This window comes from Medicago sativa, chromosome 8, assembly GCF_051527215.1.
Source record: "Medicago sativa cultivar Bolivia chromosome 8, Bolivia_mono, whole genome shotgun sequence".
NCBI classification, from domain to species: domain Eukaryota; kingdom Viridiplantae; phylum Streptophyta; class Magnoliopsida; order Fabales; family Fabaceae; genus Medicago; species Medicago sativa.
Window position 1 is genome coordinate 5,438,421 of NC_140756.1, and position 9,492 is coordinate 5,447,912.

General features: G+C 33.4%; 1 protein-coding gene across 1 annotated transcript; it reads left to right on the plus strand.

Annotated features, from left to right (window-relative positions):
• The first annotated feature begins 855 nt into the window (after positions 1–855).
• Positions 856–9,229, plus strand: LOC146896382 (Nucleotidylyl transferase superfamily protein). Its single transcript, XM_085737699.1, has 11 exons — positions 856–1,156; positions 1,482–1,601; positions 4,192–4,377; positions 5,369–5,486; positions 6,341–6,427; positions 7,266–7,358; positions 7,643–7,723; positions 8,099–8,170; positions 8,408–8,476; positions 8,573–8,683; positions 8,906–9,229. Exons 1-11 carry the CDS (start codon positions 939–941, stop codon positions 8,954–8,956), a joined length of 1,206 nt encoding a protein of 401 aa, XP_085593825.1. The 5' UTR covers positions 856–938; the 3' UTR covers positions 8,957–9,229.
• The last annotated feature ends 263 nt before the right edge of the window (positions 9,230–9,492 follow it).

A 9,492-nucleotide genomic window follows, 5' to 3' on the forward strand; every position in this document is an offset into this window, starting at 1 on the left:
AATTGAACATTTTTTCTTTTTTATGAACTCATTGTTATAAAATTATTTGGAGACATCATAATTTGTAATCAACTCTAAATTTCTATAAATTAGCTAAAGAAGTTATAACTTTGTGTTCGTCCTCGTCGTGTAATGTTCTTCTGAGGCAAGTTAATTTCCTTTAAAAGAAATAAATCTTGTAAGAAAACACTGTCAAGATCATCTCTATTTATTAGTCTTTCTATTTCTTTCATTTAGAGAGTTAAAGACATAAATAAATTTGAAAATAATTAATAGCAGTACAATCCACTTAGTGGTAGGATCCACTTCATACTTTTTTGTATCTATCTCTTATTAAATGACATTATCCATTTATTTTTAACAAATGAAGATGATCTTAACTCGAAAAAAATATAATGCGGATCAGTATAAGATTGATTTTAACAACCAATTGGGGTTAATTTAGTAAGCGGAACAAGACACGCTATGATGTCGTACCAACATGTTAAGACATCGTGTCTGACATCTTGCTAGAACTAATGTTTTAACAAAATGCAACCAATACATGTCTAAATGCCCAACAATTTCTACTAAAACTATGTTAATGACGTCTACTTCTCCAGAGCAATGAAGTTAAACTCATCCTTAATCAACTTTTTAGAGTAATGAAGTAAAATTGATTCTTAATTTCTACTAAAACTATATTCATGAAGTCTACTTCTTCAAAACAATGAAGTTAAACCCGTCCTTAATTAAACTCTTTAAAGTAACGAAAAAACTAATTAACAATCTCAAGGGATTTTGCATTTTCTCTAATTTTTTTATATTATTTTTGGCTATTTACTATATAAAGACATTAATTTTTTGAGGAAAAAAAAAAGGACACTATTGTGTAAGGTTTTAACTATCTATCACCAACTTCACGCGCCGGCGGCAACAATCTCCGACTACCGGAGAAAATGGAAGCATCAACTGAAACTAACAACAAATCCGGCGAAGAGGAGCAGGTGGTGACTCCATGGGAAGTTGCTGGCAACGGAGGTAAAATCGATTACGACAAACTCATCGACCGTTTCGGTTGCCAAAGAATCGATCAATCTCTCATTCAACGCGTTGAGAAACTCACTTCTCAGCCTGCTCATGTCTTCCTCCGTCGCAACGTCTTTTTCGCTCACCGGTATCATCTCCTCTCTTTATATATTTATGCCACCTACACTTCTGATTGAAAGCGTGTTCAGTATCTGACATGTGTCAGTGTGACATGACACATATACATGTAATTACATTGAACTTATGATGGAACTGGTGTCTGACACTTTTCTCACACTTTGACACGACACTGACATACATAATTACATTATATGATTACATTGAATTATGTGATTTCATGAAATTATTATCTGTATGTGCTGTGTGTTATGTTGGAGTCTGTGCTTCGTAAGTTGAATATGGAATTTTAGTTGATAATGTGAAATTTTTTGTTGTTGATTTGTGTTTTGCAGTGATTTTGCTGAGATTTTGGATGCATTTGAAAAGGGAGAGAAGTTTTATTTGTATACAGGACGTGGACCTTCTTCTGAAGCTTTGCATTTGGGTCATTTGATTCCATTCATGTTCACAAAGTGAGTATTTTCATAAAGAAATTTGATTGAAGTGTGTAAATTTGGTGTGACATTTATCTAATTATGAGTTCGAGAGTGTATTATTTTAGGATTAAGGGAGTGATTTGGTAAAATATCTAGTTAAGTTTAAGTTCTTATTCAATAGAAGGTTGGGTAGCTCGACTAGTTTTAGCTAAGCTTTGAAGGAGTTAAAGGATTTGGGTTCATCCCCAGTGAAGGAGAAAATGGAAACATAACAACGAATTACTAACACTTGTGTATTCCAAAAAAGGGGCTCAAACCTTTTACATTTGAAATAAATAGTTAATTGAAATTTGTATATGTGTTGTGTTTTATGTAATTATTATGAGTGTGAACAACTTTATTAAGGTATAAGCTATTTCTATAATAAAAGATAAAGTAAAGTCGAACTATTTTCATATACATCGTAAGTTGTTTTTATAAGCTATTCTGTAGAGTTTATGGAAGTAAGCTGAAAACAACTTATGGATGTGTCATTAATTATTTCCGTAAGCTCTCCCAAACAATTTCACAAGTACTTATTATAGTAGATAAGTTTATATAAGTGTATGTTTGGTCCTGTGGTGACAAGAATTGATTTTGAGTGAATTGATTATGTAATATTGATTCTAGATAAAAGTGAGTTGAATTTAAAGTGATTTTTGTTTGGATTTATTTATTTAAAAGTGAATTTAACAATAAATTTAAGGCTAAAATCAATTGTAGAAGCCAAAAGCTACAAATTCTAAACACTACCTAGCAGGCGAAACTCGCACATACTAATCAGTGTTGAGACAAAACATTTTGGAAAGTCAAACGTGATTTAAAGTAAACTCTCCTTTAAATTATCCAAACATGATCAATTTTACAACCTCAACCTCTAGAATCACTTTTGACTTTCAAAATTGAAACCAAACGTATGCTAAGCCAATCGAAATAAGACCTTAAGTAATGTATTGTTAAAATGTTTAGTTAAATACCTATTCATTAGAGGCTGAAACCTTTCACATATGTTGTTAAGATTTGGGAAAGTTGTTTGTGATTTGTATAAATTTTTGTGAGGAGCTTATGAAAATAACAGGTTAACAAGTTCTTCTAAACACTCACACAAGTATTTACGTATTATGGTATGCTCAAATAAGCTCCTCTAAACAATTTGTAGGTAAAGTACTTGTGCATTATCATATCCAAATAATCTATATTTGCTATTCAAAGTAAAGTTTCGTTTTTGTTAATTCTATTCAAAGGCAGAATAGCTTTTGCTTTGCATAAGAAACACTAGAATAAAAAAGTATCACACTAGTAAGTACAACTCAAATAGTAAAAGGCTGCAGGTACATTTGATATGATGGTTTGCGGGTTCAAACCTGCAATTCCCCATTTCTCAACACTGACTAGTATGTGTGAGTTTCGCCCACTAGGTAGTGTTGTCAAATATCAGCCATGACAGCGTCATGATCAATGTCAGTCGTGGGTTTTTGGCCAATTTTGTGAAGGATGGCGGCGCCTTATGTTGGCCAGTATGTCGGTTTTTTGTCTCTCCACTATGGTCCTCCATTGATAACATTGTCGCTGAGCTCTTTAGAAAAAAGGGAACGTTTTGGTTAAAAGTTTGGTCAAGTTCTTGGTCAATAGGGGCTGAAATCTTTCAATTACTTTCTTGAGATTTGTGACAACTGTTTGGTCAAGTTCGTATAAACACTTACACAAGTATTTATGTAGTAAGATAACCTCAAGTAAGCTCTTCCAGATGCACTCAAATATGTTGGTAAAGTACTTTTACGTTATTGAATCCAAATAATCTATAATCTCTATTTAAAGTGAAGTTTCTATTTTGTTAATTTTGTCCAAAGGCAAAATAGATTTTGGTTTTCATAACAAATACCAGAATAAATAGTAACACCCTAATGTTCTGTCTTATTTTTTTAAATAACCACTCAGATGCAAAATTCGAACTGACGTGAGTGTAGAAGTTTTCATATATTATAGGCCAAATACCTTCCCGGATCCTTTAAGTTTCATGTTTGTTTCAGATAGATCCTTTAAGTTTCTAAGGTTTCAGATAGGTCCTTTTTAAGTTTCGAGTTTGTTTCAGTTAGGTCCTTTAAGTTTCTAAGGTTTCAGGATTTGTTTCAGAGTTTGACTTAACGGACAGATCAACTTTGGCTTAACGGAGGTTGATAGAAAGGACTTGTCTGAAACAAACTCGAAACTTAAAGGACTTATCTGAAACCTTAGAAACTTAAAGGACCTATCCGAAACAAACTCGAAACTTAAAGGACCTATCTGAAACCTTAGAAACTTAAAGGACCTATCTGAAACAAACGTGAAACTTAAAGGACCTAAGGAGGTATTTGGCCTATATTATACTTCATTTGTGTTGCCATACGATTATGAAAGTGAAATCTAAAGTTGTTACTACTTATTATTATGTGACATTCCTTAGTGCCATTGGAACAAGGCGAATCAGAGTTCAATGTGTACCACCTCAGTTATGTACCATTATTGTGGAAATGAACCTGAGTTCAAAGTTTTGGTGATTCCTGAGGATGTTTGTTGACGACTTAATGTGGTGGTAAATGCTGTGTAGGTATTTGCAAGAGGCTTTTAAGGTTCCTCTGGTTATACAGCTCACTGATGATGAGAAGTTCTTGTGGAAAAATCTTACTATAGAGGAGAGCCGAAGACTTGCGAGGGAGAATGCAAAGGATATCATTGCTTGTGGTTTTGACGTATCAAAGACATTCATCTTTTCTGATTTCGATTATGTTGGCGGGTGAGTCACTTGTAATATAAAATATAAATGCATGTTTTCTCTTGAAGTTTCTTTTTCAAGCATGTTTGTCTATTATTTCTTGAGATTTTGTAGAATTTTGGATTATTTGTAGTTGCAGGAATTTCATAAGAACATGTATCTATATATTACTAGAAAATTGATCTAATAAGAACTAATTTCACCTGCAAACTTAAGAATGTGATTTAAAATGAATTCTGAATTAGGAAATGGAAATGGTTTCATGCTTTCTATACTATCACATCAGTTGATCTATTTTATGATGATTCGACAAAGATTTGCTGATGTTGTCATATGCCTAACATAACCTTTATCGTTTTCTAGGCTTAATGCAACATAGACAGTTGTTTGGATTCATGATATCTAAGTGATTATTATTTGATGGCACCTAAGAACAAAAACTATAATCAAATCCTGTGCACAATTGTATTTTTCTATGAATGTTGTGGTTAAGTACAGACCAGAAATATTCTTCACTGTACTGTGCATTATTAACTATTTTGGGTCCCGTATTTAGAAATAATGGTTGGTTGTTTAAAATTTAAATTGGTTTGGGGCTTATATTCGTACACATCATGATTGGGAAAAAATGAGTGAATTTTGAATTCAGTTGTCTCTGTTCTAAAATAAATGTTGCTGGAGAAATTTCACAATCTGATGTCCTTTTTAATTTAAACACACACAGATGTTTATAACTCCCGTCATCTGAGAACAATAAAGTTCTATTAAGAGAAAAATGGAAGAACTTTGATATTGTTTCTGATGAAAGTGATTTTCATTGTATAATTTTAGTTATTACACTTGTATTTATTGATTCTATTAGGCTTAATTGAACCTATATATACAGTTACAATTACAGTTGCAGTTACCTAACGGTAAACTAACTACTACAACTGTTAGGAACAGAAAAAGAATAACAACACTGATTGCATCGCTAATCACTACACACTGACATAAGAAATTCCTTTTCCAGTGCCTTCTACAGAAACATGGTACAGATTGGAAAGCGTGTGACTTATAACCAGGTTGTTGGCATTTTTGGGTTCATTGGGGAAGATCATATTGGAAAAGTTAGTTTTCCACCTGTGCAGGTATGGTCCATCTCTTCCCCGTGTAAAATGTACCTGTCATGGAATATTTCTGCTTAATTTTTAATTTATGCGTTTTCTTTTGCTGTGGACTTGGACCATTAGTGTTGGCTTCCCATGTCACTTTATCTTCATTTTCACTAATACAAGATTATCATAATGCATCGTTCTAAATGTTGCGTTGAGCTGTGAGTTCTTGTTGGACAGCTCTTTCATCTGGCTGTTTGTATTGTTCTTCAGATTAAGCTGTGCAGTTGTTATTGTCAAGTGGGGACCAAATAATATTTTTGCCATATTATCTCAGGATTTTGTACTAACGAATCATTTTCCCCATCAATATCTGTTGTTGCTTTTGTCATCTTGACATTGACATTAAGGTATATGTAGACGAGAATATATTCTATGCTTTAGTAATAGTATGAGTCTGGATAAAATTATAAATGGGTTAGGATTCATGGACATGAGTGCAAGACTTCAATAAGTTCATGCATAATGTGAAGATGCCATTCAACAATTTAATCATGAGATATTATCAAGTTGATAATTTCTTCTAGATTTCTAGCACTTTGGTTATTGGTGAGTCAAAAATGAAATATTCAACAATTCTTATGGTACAATAAAGAATTATAAACCTCAGCTTTAGGTTTTCAGGCATCAGATAGATCTTCATCTACATACTGTGAACTTGTATGCAATCGCGGGTTTGTAAACTAGTGTTATATGTGTTTGTTTTTAACGTACATGCATTGCGTTAGTTTCTTTTTATGATCCTGTTCATTTGACAATGATACATATTTTGCGTTTGTTACTTGGAAATGATTGCATGTGCTTTGTTTTGTTTTGTTTTGTTTATGCAGGCAGCTCCATCATTTCCTAGTTCATTTCCGCATCTATTTGAAGGCAAAGAGAATCTCCGTTGTTTAATTCCTTGTGCAATCGACCAGGTTTGTTTGTCTGATGTTTTTATATGTAATAGTCGATTTCATTTAAGATGGACTAGTATGACCATGGTGATATCAGGACTCAGGTTCCTATGTTTCTGTAAACTTCTTGCTTTGCTTTTGAGACATCATTATGTTCAAACACACCTGTAGATATTGAAAGGAAAAAGAAAGTCATAAAAATGATCTGTTTTAACCAGTGTTGTCAAATATCGGTGTTTTTGGGCTATCTGCCATGCCCAATTTTGGCCGATATGGTGGGATTTTCCTCCATAATCCGATATGGCGGAGCCACAAAGCGGCCCATATGGCAGGATTTTGGCTCGCTGCCATGGACTGCCATCCGCCATCAACAACACTGCTTTTGACTTACAGCAATTGGCATTTTCTTCTCTTAGGTATTTTATACCTTAACTATGCGTTATTAAAAGATGCGATCAAGAGCTGCTGCTAATATCTACTCAAGCGGTTCCCTATGCCCTTTGCAATGTAACCCGATGTTCACGTTATCTTTTCTTTCTAATATCTTCCATGCGGACATTGTCATGCTTTTTCTCGGCATAAAATGCGATCTTGGATGCATGTGCATTGTAAACTTTACCTGTTCTTTTGTAACTGTGTTTCTTTATGACTGTTAGCGGCCAACTCTCTCGGGTGGGATTTAGTCCCACATCGGATAGATAAGAATCTTGAGAAGAGTTTATAAAGAGGAGGCACTCCTCACCGTACAAGCCGGTTTTGTATGGATGAGTTAGGCCTCGATATTCGTTACAATGACAACTCCAGGATCCTTATTTTAGATTAACATGATTGTAAGTATGTTTCTTTATGACAACTACAGGATCCTTATTTTAGAATGACACGAGATGTTGCTCCTAAAATCGGATACAACAAGCCTGCTTTGATTGAATCATCATTTTTCCCTGCATTACAGGTATTATTATGTTGCAAAAAAATGCCAATTTATCAAATTAAGACAAACTAATATTGTTCAAGTTCGTGTATATATTTGCCATTGCATTTGCTCTCATATATTTAGCTAATGCAAACATCGGGGGTCATAGTCATTAATCTGCATTTTCATGAATCTCATTTGGGACACAATCAATATATGTAGCCTTCAAAATTTTCTCTCTGAAAATAGTCTCTTCCTGTATAACTGTATGTTTTGTTCTGCCTGTTTGCTCAATGCTTTTTTTGAATATAACTGGTTTGCAGGGAGAAACAGGAAAAATGTCTGCCAGTGATCCCAATTCTGCAATATATGTGACTGATTCTGCAAAAGATATAAAGAATAAGGTTTATTTCTGAATTCGTTTTAAAGCTTTGATTTATAATGTAATGTTTACATTTAGGCATTGTAGATCTATTTGTACATTGTGATACTAATTAGCTCTAGAATCTTCATCTGTCGATGTTGTTACTACTAGTGTATATGCAAGATACAAAAGGGCTTGCTTACGATCTTCCTTGAAATGAATTCAGTCTAGTTACCTAGCACTAGATCCCACTCTAGTAAATCTTGTGCTATAATAATGATGATCATAAAATCTATTAATTTGTGCTCTTCTCCCCACTGTGCTTCACACTTTCTTTCTGAGGAAACTCTCTCATTTTTTTTTCCTATCCACTTGGTAAGTTCATCACACACTGTATACGCGTGGCCATCTGCAGGTAAACAGATATGCATTCTCCGGTGGGCAAGATTCTATAGAAAAACATAGACAATTAGGGGCAAATCTCGAGGTAATGTAAGTTTTTATTGATTTATTTTCATGAACAATATGCTGTTTGCTTGTAACAAATATGTAAACAAGAGTCAAAATGGATTAATTTGATATATGTTTTAATCTGACAAAAACTGATATAATTCCATGCTCCATTTGTGGACAGTCAATTCCTTTGTCTTTCTTTGGTACTTCTTAGTCTTTACATTTCGTTATAGCTCAAGATTTTAAACATTTGATGGATGACATTATTCAGGTAGATATACCTATCAAATACCTTTCTTTTTTCCTGGAAGATGATGCTGAACTTGAACACATAAAGAAGGTCATATTTCTATCCTTTTTGCTAAATTATTTTTACATTTGTCTAAAGAAAGACTTGTTTAATTTCTTCTCTGACAAGTTTACCATTCTCTCTTAGGAGTATGGAGCAGGACGCATGCTAACTGGTGAGGTGAAGCAACGTCTAATTCAAGTTTTGACAGAAATAGTGGAGAGACATCGGACGGCTCGAGCTAATGTGACTGAAAAGGTAGCAACTTGTTCATTTGTAATTCATGTTATGTATATCAATATTTATTTGTTGATATGAGCGCATTTCAGTGTCTGAAATTATTATCAAAACTAATTGTATGCTGGGTTGCTAATTTTCTACCTCATATCTGTAAGATTAGCAGGATTGAAGCTTTGTGTTCAGTTTATCACTTATATGCTCCAAAACTTACTTAGTCTCCTTTTTCCTTATTTCTTTCAGATGGTGGATGCATTTATGGCTGTCAGGCCACTTCCCCACATGTTTGACTGAAGAAGTCATTAACTCATTTGCCAGAATATTGCTGACTGGAGTTTATTTGTTTCTGAACTTCAAATTGATTTTCTGTGAACATTTTTTTACTATGATTTTGTGTAGACAAGCTATCATGATTTTTCCTATCAATATTTATTAGTTCAAGGGACAAGAAGTTCAGTTTTTCCAGTTTTTGTACTTCGTAATTAACGGTTCAGCGTGCTCTGCAAGTTTTTGATTAAAAATGATAGAGATTATTCTAATACTTATTCTTAGACTTTGAAGGATAAATGCATCATGTTTTAATCTTTCAAATTGCTCATATCTCAATTTGCAATTTGCGTATTCCAGAAAAATACCTTATCTTCGTATTTCACTAGACGCTATTTTGATATTTTTGTACTTCATGTCTTCAGAGTATTACTAATGATGGTCAAATTGGGTATCTCAAACCAAATAAAAAAACGTCGTTTTATTGAAAAGTATCAGATTTTCCTGCTTATCAGAATTATTGAATTCTAAAATTAATGGCAGATTTGAAGCAAGATTCAAAA

Coding starts and splice junctions, on each gene's coding strand:
- LOC146896382 (XM_085737699.1), top strand. CDS start 939: ATGGAAGCATCAACTGAAACTAACAACAAATCCGGCGAAGAGGAGCAG. Junction 8,171..8,407: donor AATTAGGGGCAAATCTCGAG/GTAATGTAAGTT, acceptor GACATTATTCAG/GTAGATATACCTATCAAATA. Junction 8,477..8,572: donor AACTTGAACACATAAAGAAG/GTCATATTTCTA, acceptor ATTCTCTCTTAG/GAGTATGGAGCAGGACGCAT.